At 36.6% G+C, this 17890-nt stretch overlaps 1 protein-coding gene across 1 annotated transcript; it reads right to left on the reverse strand.

Annotated features, from left to right (window-relative positions):
* Positions 1-13866: 13866 nt before the first annotated feature.
* LOC116120399 (vacuolar iron transporter homolog 4-like) lies at positions 13867-14654 on the reverse strand. Its single transcript, XM_031406353.1, has one exon. The coding sequence runs from the start codon at positions 14638-14640 to the stop codon at positions 13957-13959; it is 684 nt and encodes a 227-aa protein (XP_031262213.1). The 5' UTR covers positions 14641-14654; the 3' UTR covers positions 13867-13956.
* Between the last annotated feature and the right edge of the window lie 3236 nt (positions 14655-17890).

Here is a 17890-nt window from a genome sequence, read left to right on the forward strand (position 1 = left end):
CTTGACACACGCTCCAAATGGGAGAATTTATAGGGGTTTCCAGTGGTGTTGGACTTGTGGACACTAACACTGGCAGATAATAAGCCAGAAATGAAAAGATAGTGTGAGAAAAGAGGCTCCTTTAGTAAACTAATTTAAAAATTCTTTCTTTAATCAATGTGCTTATCACTGTAAAACAAAATAAAACCAAATGAACCCACCACGAAAGGAGGCCTGATTAGGTTAATTCGGTTTATTAGATGTATTGTTATTGCATCTATCCAGGAGTAACCAATTCAATGCTATATAACAAGTGAATATATTTATAATTCTTATAACATATGTTATTTTCTTTTCCGTTTTTTATCCTTAAAAATCAACATACTTGATGATTCTTAAACTGAATAAAAATCTATGTGATAACTGATATTAGTACATCTAACATGCATGAATAATTAGATGGACATTATAACTTGATGAATCAAATCATAAATACAGATTTTCAGTATGGATTGCTGAATAGGAAGGCACTAGAGAAAGAGAGATCACAGAAAAGTTTAACAATTAATGGAGAGTGTAATGACAAAAATTCTTTCGAGAATGTGGATCAATGGTTAATTCCTTATCATCAAATAATTTATAATAACGGGAATGAGAAGGAAAATTATTCAATTTAACTTCTAATTAGGAATATTCTAATTTAACGATTCTCAGTGCAACGCGGGAAATGCACTATAGTTATATTAAAATGCTCAAGGAGTGTGCAGCCCACACGAAAATCTCATTTGCGGGATTAGATAATTTTATTCTAGAATAGCTTACTCTCTCTCTCTCTCTCCTTTGTATTCTCTAAGCTGTAACTCAGCTCGCTTAATGCGAACTTGCCCTATTCATAATACAATATCAGTGGACGTAGAGTTCGCTTTTGAGTATCCGAAACACTTTAAACATTGTTTCTCCCCCTTTATTAACTAAATATTCTCATATCACGTGTGACTTCTAAGTTCTTAGCATTTCCCACGATGTCAAAATCAAGCACAACATTTTTATAGGGAAAAAAAAAAAAAATGTATTATTTAACTCTTAATTGTAATGTACCTGTTTTCCACTTGGACACTAATTAACAACTACTTTTACTTATGAAGCATTAAATTTAGAGTTATATATTTTACTGGTGATTGAGGCCGTATTTGGCTATAAATACTAGACTCTCTTTGTAAAATCACACATCCATTTCAATAACAATTTGTCTTAACTCATTTTGTGTGCTTTAAACTCAAAGTCATATATTCTCTAAGATATCAGTTAAAGCCCTCGTATCATCTACTTATCTCTTTAACTCTGCCCTGCTCTTATGCTACATTTCTAGTTTCAGATCCTCATTCAATTATTCTTTTTCCTGAAACTCTTCTTGTTTCCTCTTCTTATTTGTCTGTGTAATCTTCAACTCGAGTAGATTTTTCTCTTCTTCACTGAAAATGGCTTCAGGTTGAAGACTGACCCTCAGTCTTTTTCAATACTTTTACTTGGCTCTCCTTGATCAGGAGAAGGTTTTGCCATTGCTGCTTGCTCTTTCTTTCTCTCGTTTCCAGATTACTTCCAAGGCAAGTAACAAGATGTAAAACTTCTTTAAACATGTCTAAAGCATAATATCCCCAAGTAAAAAGCTGTTGAAAAATGAACCTATTTTGGTGCGTGCAAACATGGCTCAAGTTGAAGAAACAAAGAAGAAACAAGAAAGTTCAAAAATGGCTCAAGTTGAAGACACAAAGAAGAAAAAAGGAAGAAGTAAACGCATGACGTGACACAAACGTGCTCGGTGAAGAAAAGAAAGAAAGACAGACGACAACGATCGCTGCAGCTAAAGAAATGGTTGCTGAGCGAGCGCTGAGAAGCAGCACTGAACATGAAGAAGAAACAGAGCGGCGAGCGTCTGGACCGCAAAGTTCCAGCTTTATTCTTTTTCCTGTTTTTTAGTATTCTAGTTTTAGAATAACTCTATTTCATAAGAGATTTGGTTGAGTCAATTAGGGAAGTAGAACTTGATTAGGAATATTGTTCATAAGAGTTGGTTTGTATCTAACTAGGAAAGTAGAATCTGTTTTGAAGTAGAAGTAGTATTTCCTTTGTTGTATAAAAGTAGTTAAACATAATGAAAAATTATGAGAGTTCATTGTTTCCTTCAGTAAAGTTAAGAGTATATTGCTTCCAATTCCAACAAAAGCAAATGGCAGTCCATAGAGATAAATATATGATGAGCATATAAGCTCTCACATACCCATACTTTAAGGCTTCAAATAAGCTTGCAAAAGATGGTTTGCTTTATGACACATGTTTGGTGCATGAAAGATAGAATGTTGCGACGCCAAAACTTTTGTTGTTAAAAATTATTTTTCTTGTAGTAAGTATTCACTCCCATAGCAAGGTTAGACACCATTTGATTGTTACCCTCCATTGATGCCTAGAATTGGTGGATTACCTATCAGTTAGATGTGAAATCGACGTTCTACATGGTGAGTTACAATAAGTGTTTATTAATGAACATAAGTAGAGCTAATTAAGTAAACCAAAATATCTGATAAAGTTATTATATATACGTTACATGTACATAATTATTATTTTCTGTAATTAACCAGTTTATTAGAAAAATGTATAGATAATCAACAACTCCTTGAAAAAGTGAGCGTTTATGTATATATAACAAAACAATTGAAGAGGAAATTAGAATGGACAAACAAAAGTTAAGATTAGTAACTGAAGTTTGAGTGAATAGTTTAGTTTAGCTAAGAATGAAGAACATTGTGGACAAATGAATTGGAGAAGTATTTTGTTTATTGAATTGTTTGGAAGTCTTAGAAATGAAGAAAGAGCTTAGAGGATAACTATATTGTCTGATTAAGCTAAGGACTATTTACTTGATCATATAAGTCATTAGGGTATTAATATAAGTGAGATTGAAATTTGGAATTCTACAGTTGGAGAATTCGTTGTGCCAGAGAATTGCTTATCAAATTCATAGTGGATTTGTGTTTTCTTTGTAGTGACTAAGGTCCCTGTGGTTTTTCCCTGGTTCATGTAAAAATATCGTGTGAATTGTGGATGATGTTTGGATATGGTTTGATTATTTATGTCTTAATTAACTGAACAAATATAGATATGCTTAATTATGAACTAAACATGGTATGCTTTAGATTGTTAATTAAATGTTGAACTGGACATCCAAATGGTTGAATGAACTTGATACATGTAATTAATGATAGGACAAAGAGTAACTTGAGTTAATCAGGAATATGAAAGATAATTAAGGTGTCGAGATAAGTAAGTAATAGCAGCAAGGTCTAGCTAGAGCCTATTTACCCCTCATCCCTCCCTCTAGGTTAAGTTGCACTGTTATAGTAGTTCTTAGCTTCCGTAGATGCACTCTCATGAACAAACCCTCAACAAACGTGTAGATGATTGATGCGTGTAGGATGTTGTTGAATCGATAAGTCCACAATTAATAGTATCGAAGAAGTATTTAAGGGTGAGAAATTTGATATTAAAGACGGCCTGAACATCATTTAATTGAAGTGTTGAAAATTTCAACTATGAAATGGACCTGATCAAGAAAATTATAAGATTGTGTTCAATGTATAGTTAAATGCCCCAAATTGAAATTAGAGGAAACTGAAAAAGGTATAGTCGTTGCAATAGGATTTGGGTTGGTGTACATGCAAAATGAATTCCTAGATTGTATTAGGATTTTATCTTGTCGAAATCTAACACAATTTTGTGAGGATAATCCTGGGAGGAAGAGGTCACTAACAATTGTAGACCTATAGAGGAGACAGGAAGAGTGAAAGCAAAGCCTAGGGACACAGGTGTGGTGTCGGCCGTAGGTACTCTGATACTCAAGTCAGCACGATTGTGAGGGAAATTTAATGAGGCAAGGTAGGGTTTATTGTGAGCATGGAGGGGTGCGCAACTATCGACTGAGTGGTTGGAACTTGACCCTACGGCAAGAAATGGGGTTCTTAAGAGAGCAATAACAAAAGAAGCTTAGTGAGGGTTGTATGTGAATGAGTTTTGGGAGGCTTGACCTCTGAATTATAGGGAGCCAAGGTTATCCAAGTCCTTGTAGAACTCGGAGTTCTAGTCCTTTATAAAGTGGAGTACTAGTTCTTGTGGAACTAAGAGTACTCGAAGAGAAGAGTTGTATTAGACTGGAACCTTTTTGAGTATATGAATTCGTGGTAGGATCGGAGTCCCAGAGGTGACGAATCCTTAATTGACTCAGAGTCCTGAGGAGTGAGTCTTGAGCCTGACTCATAGATGGGTTTAATGGGTGTAGCAGCCTAGATCGTAGAAAGGTTAACTGTGGTTTAGCTAATTCATGGAGTGGTCTTTGGCATGAAACCAACCAAAGTTGGGCCTTGGCACTGAGCTTTTGTATGGGCCTGTCAGGTTCGATACGAATTTTTGTCCATACAAAGACTAGCATTTATCTTCTTCACTCCATCATTTCACCAACCTTAAGGCATATTCAGTTGGAGTACAAATTGAAATATAATTCTTTATTTGAACAGTCTATAATCTCAAGAACTTACTTTTATGTGAAAATACCAGTAAAGGATTGTATAACTTAATCCTAAGAAATAATGCATGGATCACAAATCTAACGTATTAAATTATCACATACTTTTCTAAAAGTTGTCAATCATGGAAATATCTTTACCACCATATCGTCAACATATAGACACAGAACAAGTATTTTTCCATTGTCTCTAAGCCTTTTAAGAAGTGTATGTTCACGAGAACATAGTGAAACCATTAGAAAAAGAGTAAACAACTTTTTCCCACCCAAGGTTTGCCTTAATGACACTTTCCCATCCAAAAAGTTTCAAAATACCAATTTACCACCCAAAGTTTAATTTTGTCTGCTAACCATAATACACTTTCTGATTCGATGGCGAATGGAGGAGCAAACTCAGTCCAGGCTATCAGGGCTTTTGAAGAGAGGATGCCAACGAGTCTTTTGGTGATGGTAGGTTGGATTTTGGTGGTCAAGATTGGTAGGAATTTGACTTGGGAGGGGCGACTGCGCATGCCACAAATTGCTTGATTGTCAGCGATTGATGGGGTTAGAAGAAGCAAGGTTGAGAGTTTTGGTGAGTAATGATCAAGGAAGAGAATGGTGGTGGTAGAGATCACAATGATGCCAGACCAGTTAGCGATTGGCGGAGTTGGTGGAGCGCATTCACCGATCGATTTAACATCGTTACGACCCCACACCACCACCATTTTCTTCCTCGATCATCATTTACCAAAACCCTCAAACTTTGCTCCCATCGACCCTGCCAATTGTTGGCAATCGAGCGATTTGTGAAACGTGCAACCACCCCTCCAAAGTCAAATTCTGACCAATCATGACCATCAAAATCCAACCTGTTACACCAAAGACTCATCGGTCTCCCCTCTTCAAAAGCTCCAATAGCTTGGACTGAGTTTACTCTCCGTTCGTTGCCAAATCGCAAACCCTAAGGGAAGTGTATTTTGGGTAGTAACGAAATATAAAGTTTGGGGAGTAAATTGGTATTTTGAAATGACTATCTTGATGCAACATTGCATTTGTGCATTTCATAAGTGCATTAAGTAAGAAATTTTAAGCATGAACCATCCTTATACATTAATTGTGCATTGAGAAGTAGCTTGAGAAAGAGTAGAGAACTTTGTGAATGAACTACTCTAAGAGTAGAGAGAATGAGAAAAACACAAAGAGCGGGTTGGTGCTTTGTGAACTCCACCCGGCAGTCACGAAGAGTGGGTTGGTGCTTTGTGAACTCCACCCGGTCGTGCCTCCGGTAAGATGAGGCTGTGACATTCAAGTGAGAAAAAATGAGAAAAACATGAGAAAGAATAAAGAGAGAATGAGTAAAGTCACGAAGAGTGGGTTGGTGCTTTGTGAACTCCACCCGGTCGTGCCTCTAGTAAGATGAGGCCGTGATTTACAATAGAAATTAATAAAAGAGAGCTATGTGAGAGAGAAACAGAAAGAGAAAATAAATGAGACGAGAAGTGTGTAAGGAAAGAATTAAAAAAAAGAGTTACGGTGATAGACGAGTATAAGATTTACTTACTGAGCATTATTTTTGTGCTCACCCCGTTGTTTTTCTTTGTGTTTACAGGATTTAGGTGAGGACGCGGTCGGATTGGCGTCGGCAAGCGAGGAGCAATAGCTACACTGTCCACTGTTTTTGATAATTTTTTGTAAAATGATATCTTATTTGGTAATAAGAATGTTTATATGTAATAAAAGAAAATTTTGGGCCCATCTACTTTTGTTGATATAAATGTATTTTACTTTATGTATTTCTATGAGTATCCTAGTATAAAGGAGTTATTACAAGACCCGAGCCACCCAAGCTACTGTCAACCGCCAACCACCGCCACTGACCATCGGCAGTTGTGGCTGAAACGGCGCACGATCGGTCGAATATGGTCGATCGTGTGCCGATCTGGTCCTTTCTGGCAAGATCTTTGGACATTAACGACCATGGATCTGGCCAAATCTGACCGGTCGTGCGCCGTTCCGACGTCGGCTAGTCGGTGGTGGCCAGATTTAGCCACCAATCTTGGGTAATTTTTTTAAGTTTAAGTGTATTTATGTCCTAAAAATTTTGTATATAAGAATAACATAGTTCATAAATAATTTTATATATTATTTTCAAAACAAGGGTATTATTATCCAAAAATTTTAATGTTAGGGTAAAATTATAACAAAACTAAGATTACTAAATAATATTAAAACACCTAAGAAAATAATGATATTCAAATTATCATCTATATAACCAATAGTAATTATTATTAATTTTAGAAGATTATCAGAATCTTATATTACCTGACAACCAAATATGGTAATGTAAATAATATAAGATGACATTACTTCAGTAATAGTGGATAGCCTTCAACCAAACAGCCCTAAGTAAAATTCTACTTTCCTATAACATATAAGGGAGAGTTAACAACATTAAACTTATCAATGCCAGCATTATCTTTGGGTTTTGATAAAAAGGATTTTAGTTGAATAAAATTAAGATAAAAGGGTACGTTCATTGACAATGAGATAAATGCTTAAATAACTTATAAATAATTAATTATCGGTAGAAGATTTCTGACAGAAAATAATTGGAGAAGAATCTTCAACTTTATTAAAATATTTATTAAATCAAAATATTAGCTTTAAAAGAAAAAGGAATTTTAAACCCAGTAAACATCCAAATGATGACTTTTGATAATGGGATTGTTCTAACTTCTAAGAGAGGACTAAGCCATATCCCCAGCTCTAAAATATTCACGTGAATGCAGACTCTTTTGCATTTACATAATTTTATGTGGAAAATAAATTCTTTTGTTTTTTTTAATTGAGACAATTTAAGAAACTACAATTATGTCAAATAGATCTTAGACGTTCACTTCACTATTTAGTGTTTACATGGAAAACAAATTGGAGATAAGTTAATTTTGTAATTAAAACCAGCATTTTGCTTCAAAAATGAATTTTTGATAACTAAAATAAAAGAGAATAGTTTGAGATAATTTTAATGGGATTTCACCACGAATTTATCTCTATTTAGACTAATTTGAATCAAAAATAAAAATAAGAAGATAAATTGGGAAATGATTAAACCCAACTGTAATTGAACCTTTTTTTTTTAAATCTAAAAAGGAGAATTTTCACGTGAAAAATTAAAATAAAATGCAATCTGTTTGAGAAATTTTTTTGTTATGCCTGAAAAATTAGGACTGACATAGAGTCTTGTCAGCATAGGATGATCAGAACTTGGGAAAATTCTGCTACCGTTCACACGCACTCACGTCGCATGATGATGTAAGGGGCATGCCCCTGTCAGTGCAGTGGATGAGTGTCAGGCTAGCGAATGGTTGGATATCGTCCACATGTCCAATCCCTACATAAGTCGAGGAAATCATTCGGGCAGGTGAGCAATGAGATGTAGAGAAGGATTTGTATGGTATCCACCCACTTGCAGAATTAATAATCATTACCTTGGTTTATCCTACTATAAATAGAGGTATTCTCTCTCATTTGCGGGATTAGATAATTTTATTCTAGAATAGCTTACTCTCTCTCTCTCTCTCCTTTGTATTCTCTAAGCTGTAACTCAGCTCGCTTAATGCGACTTGACCCTATTCATTAATACAATATCAGTGGACGTAGGATTCGCTTTTGAGTATCCGAAACACTTTAAACATTGTTTCTCACCCTTTATTTAACTAAATATTCTCATATCACGTGTGACTTCTAAGTCCTCTTAGCATTTCCCACGATGTCAAAATCAAGCATCAACATTTTTATAGGGAAAAAAAATGTATTATTTAACTCTTAATTGTAATGTACCTGTCTTTCCACTTGGAGACATCTAATTAACAACTATCCTTTTACTTATGAAGCATTAAATTTAGAGTTTATATTATTTTACTGGTGATTGAGGCCGTTATTTTGGCTATAAATACTAGACCTCTCTTTGTAAAATACACACATCCATTTCTAAATAACAATTTGTCTTAACTTCATTTTGTGTGCTTTAAACTCAAAGTCATATATTCTCTATAGAATATCAGTTAAAGCCCTCGTATCATCTACTTATCTCTTTAACTCTGCCCTGTCTCTTATGCTACCATTTCTAGTTTCAGATCCATCATTCAATTATTCTTTTTCCTGAAACTCTTCATTGTTCTCCTCTTCTTATTTGTCTGTGTAATCTTCAACTCGAGTAGATTTTTCTTCTTCTTCACTGAAAATGGCTTCAGGTTGAAGACTGACCCTCAGTCTTTTTCAATACCTTTTACTTGGCTCTCCTTGATCAGGAGAAGGTTTTTCCATTGCTGCTTGCTCTTTCCTTCTCTCGTTTCCAGATTACTTCCAAGGCAAGTAACAAGATGTAAAACTTCTTTAAACATGTCTAAAGCATAATATCCCCAAGTAAAAAGCTGTTGAAAAATGAACCTATTTTGGTGCGTGCAAACATGGCTCAAGTTGAAGAAACAAAGAAGAAACAAGAAAGTTCAAAAATGGCTCAAGTTGAAGACACAAAGAAGAAACAAGGAAGAAGTAAACGCATGACGTGACACAAACGTGTCTCGGTGAAGAAAAGAAAGAAAGACAAGACGAACGATCGCTGCAGCTAAAGAAATGGTTGCTGCAGCGAGCGCTGAGAAGCAGCACTGAACATGAAGAAGAACGACAGCCGCGGCGAGCGTCCTGGACCGCAAAGTTCCAGCTTTATTCTTTTTCCTGTTTTTTAGTATTCTAGTTTTAGAATAACTCTTATTCATAAGAGATTTGGTTGAGTCAAATTAGGGAAGTAGAACTTGATTAGGAATATTAGTTCATAAGAGTTTGGTTTGTATCTAACTAGGAAAGTAGAATCTGTTTTGAAGTAGAAGTAGTATTTCCTTTGTTGTATAAAAGTAGTTAAACATTAATGAAAAATTATGAGAGTTCATTGTTTCCTTCAGTAAAAGTGTTAAGAGTATATTGCTTCCAATTCCAACAAAAGCAAATGGCAGTCCATAGAGATAAATATATGATGAGCATATAAGCTCTCACATACCCATACTTTAAGGCTTACAAATAAGCTTGCAAAAGATGGTTTGCTTTATGACACATGTTTGGTGTCATGAAAGATAGAATGTTGCGACACCAAAACTTTTGTTGTTAAAAATTATTTTTCTTGTAGTAAGTATTCACTCCAATAGCAAGGTTAGACACCATTTGATTGTTACCCTCAATTGATGCCTAGAATTGGTGGATTACCTATCAGTTAGATGTGAAATCGACGTTCTTACATGGTGAGTTACAATAAGTGTTTATTAATGAACATCAGTAGAGCTAATTAAGTAAACCAAAATATCTGATAAAGTTATTATATATACGTTACATGTACATAATTATTATTTTCTGTTAATCTAACCAGTTTATTAGAAAAATGTATAGATAATCAACAACCTCCTTGAAAAAGTGAGCGTTTATGTTTATATATAACAAAACAGTTGAAGAGGAAATTTAGAATGGACAAACAAAAGTTAAGATTAGTAACTGAAGTTTGAGTGAATAGTTTAGTTTAGCTTAAGAATGAAGAACATTGTGGACAAATGAATTGGAGAAGTATTTTGTTTATTGAATTGTTTGGGAGTCTTAGGAAACTGAAGAATAGAGTTTAGAGGATAACTGTATTGTCTGATTAAGCTAAGGACTATTTACTTGATCATATAAGTCATTAGGGTATTAATATAAGTGAGAATTTGAAATTTGGAATTCTACAGTTGGAGAATTCGTTGTAGCCAGAGAATTGCTTATCAAATTCATAGTGGATTTGTGTTTTTCTTTGTAGTGACTAAGGTCCCTGTGGTTTTTCCCTGGTTCATGTAAAAATATCGTGTGAATTGTGGATGAATGTTTGGATAATGTGTTTGTTTATTTATGTCTTAATTAACTGAACAAATATAGATATGCTTAATTATTAACTAAACATGGTATGCTTTAGATTGTTAATTAAATGTTGAACTGGACATCCAAATTGTTGAATGAACTTGATACATGTAATTAATGATAGGACAAAGAGTAACTTGAGTTAATCAGGAATATGAAAGATTAATTAAGGTGTCGAGATAAGTAAGTAATAGCAGCAAGGTCTAGCTAGAGCCTATTTACCCCTCATCCCTCCCCTCTAGGTTAAGTTGCACTGTTATAGTAAGTTCTTAGCTTCCGTAGATGCACTCTCATGAACAAACCCTCAACAAACGTGTAGATGATTGATGCGTGTAGGATGTTTTGTTGAATCGACTAAAGTCCACAATTAATAGTATCGAAGAAGTATTTAAGGGTGAGAAATTTGATATTAAAGACGGCCTGAACATCATTTAATTGAAGTGTTGAAAATTTCAACTATGAAATGGACTTGATCAAGAAAATTTATAAGATTGTGTTCAATTGTATAGTTAAATGCCTCAAATTGAAATTAGAGCAAACTGAAAAATGTTATAGTCGTTGCAATAGGATTTGGGTTGGTGTACATGCAAAATGAATTCCTAGATTGTATTAGGATTTTATCTTTGAAATCTACCACCAATCTTGTGAGGATAATCCTGTGAGGAAGAGGTCACTAACAATCTTGTAGACCTATAGAGAGAGACACGGAAGAGTGAAAGCAAAAGCCTAGGGACACAGGTGTGGTGTCGGCCGTAGGTACTCTTGATACTCAAGTCAGCATGATTGTGAAGGAAATTTAGTGAGGCAAGGTAGGGTTTATTGTGAGCATGGAGTGGTAGCACAACTATCGACATAGAGTGGTCGGAACTTGGCCCTACGGCAAGAAACGGGGTTCTTAAGAGAGCAATAACAAAAGAAGCTTAGTGAGGGATTGTATGTGAATGAGTTTTGGGAGGCTTGACCTCTGAATTTATAGGGAGCCAAGGTTATCCAAGTCCTTGTAGAACTCGGAGTTCTAGTCTTTTATGAAGTGGGAGTACTAGTTCTTGTGGAACTAAGAGTACTCGAAGAGGAAGATGTTGTGTTAGACTTGGAACCTTTTTGAGTATATGAATTCATGTAGGACTCGAAGTCCCAAGAGGTGACGAATCCTTAATTGACTCAGAGTCCTGAGGAGTGAGTCTTGAGCCTGACTCATAGATGGGTTTAATGGGTGTAGCAGCCCAGATCCTAGAAAGGTTTAACTTGTGGTTTAGCCCAATTCATAGAGTGGTCTTTGGCATGAAACCGACCAAAGTTGGGCCTAGGCACTGAGCCTTTTGCTATTGGGCCTGTCAGGGTTTGATACGAATTTTTGCCCATACAAAGACTAGCATTTGTCTTCTTCACTCCATCATATTTCACCAACCTTAAGGCATATTCAGTTGGAGTACAAATTGAAATATAATTCTTTATTTTGAACCAGTCTATAATCTCAAGAACTTGTCTTTTATGTGAAAAAATACCAGTAAAGGATTGTATAACTTAATCCTAAGAAAATAATGCATGGATCACAAATCTAACGTATTAAATTATCATCATACTTTTCTTAAAAGTTGTCAATCATGGAAATATCTTTACCACCCATATCGTCAACATATAGACACAGAACAAGTATTTTTCCATTGTCTCTAAGCCTTTTAAGAAGTGTATGTTCACGAGAACATATGTGAAACCTTATTTAGAAAAAGAGTAAACAACTTTTTCCCACCCAAGGTTTGCCTTAATGACACTTTCCCATCCAAAAAGTTTCAAAATACCAATTTACCACCCAAAGTTTATATTTTGTCTGCTAACCATAATACACTTTCTGATTCGATGGCGAATGGAGAGCAAACTCAGTCCAGGCTATCAGGGCTTTTGAAGAGAGGATGCCAACGAGTCTTTTGGTGATGGTAGGTTGGATTTTGGTGGTCAAGATTGGTAGGAATTTGACTTGGGAGGGGCGACTGCGCATGCCACAAATTGCTTGATTGTCAGCGATTGATGGGGTTAGAAGAAGCAAGGTTTGAGAGGTTTTGGTGAGTAATGATCAAGGAAGAGAATGGTGGTGGTATGAGATCACAATGATGCCAGAACCAGTTAGCGATTGGCGGAGTTGGCTGGAGCGCATTCACCGATCGATTTTAACATCGTTACGACCCCACACCACCACCATTTTCTTCCTCGATCATCATTTACCAAAACCCTCAAACTTTGCTCCCATCGACCCTGCCAATTGTTGGCAATCGAGCGATTTGTGAAACGTGCAACCACCCCTCCAAAGTCAAATTCTGACCAATCATGACCATCAAAATCCAACCTGTTACACCAAAAGACTCATCGGTCTCCCCTCTTCAAAAGCTCCAATAGCTTGGACTGAGTTTACTCTCCGTTCGTTGCCAAATCGCAAACCCTAAGGGAAGTGTATTTTGGGTAGTAACGAAATATAAAGTTTGGGGAGTAAATTGGTATTTTGAAACTTTTTGGGTGGAGGCAAACCTTAGGTGGGAAAAAGTCGTTTACTCTTAGAAAAATAGCATTTATACAACTATACCAAGTTCTTGGTAATTCTTTGAGTCTATACAATGCATTTTTTAATTTATATACCTTGTTTTCTTGGCCTTGTTTTACATACTCAAATGATGCGTTTGATTCCGGGAATGTTATATTAAGGGGAAGATAGATTACCTTGAAGATTACTGGGAGTGTTATATTAAACGTATTTGGTTATATTGGAATAAATTGGTGCGTATGTTATATTGATATGTTTGGTTGGGATAAGTAAATTGGTGGGTAATTTATATAGATTACAAATCACCACCATCGGCTACTGGTAATTGTAGCCGAAACAGCGCACGATCGATCGAATATGGTCGATTGTGTGTCGATCTGGTCGTTTTTGGTAAGATCTTTGGTCGTTAACGGCCGTGGATCTGGCCGGTTGTGTGCCATTCCGACGCTCGTCGGTCGATGGTGGCTAGATTCGACCACTAGTCTTGGGGTAATTTTTTTAAGTTCAAGGGTATTTATGTCCTAAAAATTTTGTATATAAGAATAAAATAGTCCATAAATATTTTTATAAATTGTTTTCTAAACAAAGGGCATTATTGTCCAAAAATTTTAATAGTTAAGGTTAAAATTGTAACAAAATTAAGATTACCAAAAAATATTAAAACACCTAAGAAAATGGTAGTATTCAGATTAGCACAGATATAACTAACAGTAATTACTATTAGTTTTAGAAGATTACCAGAATTTTATATAACTTGACAACCAACAATGATAACGTAAGTAATATAAGATAACGTAGTAATCATGTAGTATATGTATTAGCTTATATGAAACAAGTTTATTTCTTTTATTTTAATTTGATCCATTGAAGCATAACATGTTACACAAACGAAACAAAACCAGTCACGCTGCAATAAAAAACCAAAGGATGCATGTAATAACGATAACAAAGCCATTCACATTTCTAGCCCACCGGAGCCAATCAACTTGGTGAGCCCAAAGGTGAGGGCCATGGCCATCCAGCCTCCGATCAGTACCCTAACACACGACTTCACAATCGGAGTCCTCCCGAGCACCGCTCCCGCTGTTCCGAACGCCACCAGCATCATGCTCGCCAGTGCAACCACCACCCCAAGTCTCACTCTATAGTCTCTTATAAATGCAGACCCCACTAATGGCACAACTGCTCCTGCTGAAAACGCAAGAGCGGATGCCATTGCAGCCTGTGCAGGATTCGGAAGTTCCTCCCTTCCATTCTCTTCTTCACTATCATCGCCTCTTGCTTGAGCTCTTTCCTGATCTCTCTTCATTTGAGCTATTTCTATGTCCCTCTGAGTGTACACAGAGACAAACTCTCCAATGGCCATACTGCAAGCGCCAGCAACTAAGCCTGCAAAACCAGCAAGAAGCATGGGTTTGATTTCTTTTTTGACAGCTCCAATACCCATCATTAGTGAGGCGACAGAAACGAGCCCATCATTGGCTCCCAATACAGCAGCTCGAAGCCACTGTGCCCTTTGAGAGTAGTCAAACTCATTTTCTTGTAATTGGTGTTGGTTTTTCTCATGATCGTTCACATGGATGGAAGATATTTCCACGGATGGACGTTGTTGGTGTTCAAGTGGTCTTTGGGCAGCCATGAGTTAAAGGAGAAGCAAGGATTGATAAGTGGAGAAGATATGAAGAGAAGATTAATGGTGGCTTGTGCTTGACACACGCTCCAAATGGGAGAATTTATAGGGGTTTCCAGTGGTGTTGGACTTGTGGACACTAACACTGGCAGATAATAAGCCGGAAATGAAAAGATAGTGTGAGAAAAGAGGCTCCTTTAGTAAACTAATTTAAAAATTCTTTCTTTAATCAATGTGCTTATCACTGTAAAACAAAATAAAACCAAATGAACCCACCACGAAAGGAGGCCTGATTAGGTTAATTCGGTTTATTAGATGTATTGTTATTGCATCTATCCAGGAGTAACCAATTCAATGCTATATAACAAGTGAATATATTTATAATTCTTATAACATATGTTATTTTCTTTTCCGTTTTTTATCCTTAAAAATCAACATACTTGATGATTCTTAAACTGAATAAAAATCTATGTGATAACTGATATCAGTACATCTAACATGCATGAATAATTAGATGGACATTAAAACTTGATGAATCAAATCATAAATACAGATTTTCAGTATGGATTGCTGAATAGGAAGGCACTAGAGAAAGAGAGAGCACAGAAAAGTTTAACTATTAATGGAGAGTGTAATGACAAAAATTCTTTCGAGTTAATTCCTTATCATCAAATAATTTATAATAGTGGGAATGAGAAGGAAAATTATTCAATTTAACTTCTAATTAGGAGTATTCTAATTTAATGATTCTCAGTGCAACGCGGGAAATGCACTATAGTTATATTAAAATGCTCAAGGAGTGTGCAGCCCACACGAAAAGTCACTATATTCTCATTATAAAAACAAACGAGGATACGCCTCTTTCTTCTCCTCATGAACAGAACTTTCCACTCAAGTAAAAGTATTCTTTAATTTATTGCTTTTATGGAGCATTCACAACCCACTACCACTGAAGTTTATTATTAGGATTAAACAAAACCTAGATATTGTTATTTAAAATTATTATCCCTTTTCATTAAGTTTGATAATGCTTAAGAATTCTCCGTTTAACTTTGTTGAATTACAAAATGGAATGTTGATATTGTGTTGTCTTAGTTAGTGAGATTACACAATTATGATAATATTGTGTTGTCTCATTTAGTGAGATTACACAATTGTGATAATATTGTGTTACCTTATTTAGTTATTATATTTTTGTATAAATAGAGCAATGTATTCACATACAATAGAAAACAAATTCTTTCTATTCTTTAAGCATACTCAGGCAGTCTCCATTTGCCCCTCTTGCCTTCTCAACTCTAACATGGTATCATAGTAACTATTCTAATCCAACTTCTGCTAATCTAACCACTCCATTCTTCTAGTTTTTTGTTTTTGCAAAACACAAAGACACTTGATTAGAGAACCAAACCTCATAAAACTCAAATCGATTAAAACCATAACTCAAATCCCTCTGACCAAGACCAGGGCCTGGACAACCCACACTTGGAGGTCCACAATGAGTTTGCAAAAAGTCCAAAATCAGGCCCACATTTGGATGGATCAACCCTGGCCCATGAGACTCATGAATCTGGGCCGAATCCACCTCTTTACCCGCTTCTCTTTCTGAGTGTTACAATCCAGGTCAAACAGGTTCAAATCGCCAAATGGGTTCAAATCCTTACCTGTGTTTACCTTTCAATTGGTTCTAGCAGCTAGTAATCCCCCAGATCAGACGATGTGTTGTATGCCCTAACATTAGATGGACCAGAACTCGTCATCATCAAGCAATCCACCGGTTCTGACAACTACGCTACATGGGCACGTGATTTTCAGCGAGCACTAGTGATGAAGGATAAGGACAGTTTTCTTGACAGCATCGTTCTTTCACCCTCTGAACAGCATCTTTCCCGATACTGGAGTTGCTACAACATGTTGGTTCGATCCTAGATCAACAACTGCTTATCCCTAGAAGTGGCAGTTGGCCTTCCGCCTACTAGAATCATCAAAAAGATGTGGACGAACATCAAAGAGATGTTTGGGAAATTGGACTTGGCCAAGACATTCACTCTCCAACAACACCTCGCAGAAATCAAGCAAGGCAATTTGTCGATTATGTATTTTAACTAGTTGTCCGCCATCTGAAATGAACTAGATGCAGTTGAAGAGTCTTTTGACAGACCTTCGAAAACATTGCACCAGTTCTAACGCATCAGAGATCGAGAACGCCTCACGCGTTTCTTGTTAGGACTGAACGAGACTTTTCTACCCTCCGAACTTATATTTTTGGCCTCATGTCCGCCGCCAACGCTCCGCCAGATTTTTCAACTTGTGGTTCAAGACGAGAGTCAATAGCTGGTGTCTTTGGAGGGTGCTCGGGTTGGTGACACGGTCACCTTTGCTACTTCACAAACAACTCCGTTGGATGGTGGATCATTAGACATGGGAGAGCAGCTGGGGTTAGGGCTCCACAATACACAAAATAACTCTCTTTTATATGGGAGCATGAGTGGACAGGATTTTTCCAAGCAATCAGATGGCCAGAAAGTGATCTCTTTCTTGCATTCATCCAATAGCTCACGAGACACCACGTCACGCACCAATACAAATGCGCTTGGTTCAAATGGGTCTAACATTACCAATAATGCTAGGGACACCGAAAATTTTACACCGAAAATGTGTACCGGCCTACGTATAACACACATCTGTTTTGTTTAACAATTTTTTTCTAGTGAACGGCCGTCCATTAAATTTGGATGGTCGTTCACTCACATGGACGCCCGTCCATGTTATATGGACGGGCGTTCATATACAAGGGACGGGCGTCCCCATTTAAAGGACGCCCGTCCATAAATAAAATATGAAAAAAAAAAAAAAAATTTTGGGGACGGCCGTCCAAAATTTATGGACGGCCGTCCCTTANCCTCCGAACTTATATTTTTGGCCTCATGTCCGCCGCCAACGCTCCGCCAGATTTTTCAACTTGTGGTTCAAGACGAGAGTCAATAGCTGGTGTCTTTGGAGGGTGCTCGGGTTGGTGACACGGTCACCTTTGCTACTTCACAAACAACTCCGTTGGATGGTGGATCATTAGACATGGGAGAGCAGCTGGGGTTAGGGCTCCACAATACACAAAATAACTCTCTTTTATATGGGAGCATGAGTGGACAGGATTTTTCCAAGCAATCAGATGGCCAGAAAGTGATCTCTTTCTTGCATTCATCCAATAGCTCACGAGACACCACGTCGCGCACCAATACAAATGCGCTTGGTTCAGATG

The sequence above is a fragment of the Pistacia vera genome, unplaced genomic scaffold (assembly GCF_008641045.1).
Source record: "Pistacia vera cultivar Batoury unplaced genomic scaffold, PisVer_v2 Contig93, whole genome shotgun sequence".
In the NCBI taxonomy this organism is placed as follows: domain Eukaryota; kingdom Viridiplantae; phylum Streptophyta; class Magnoliopsida; order Sapindales; family Anacardiaceae; genus Pistacia; species Pistacia vera.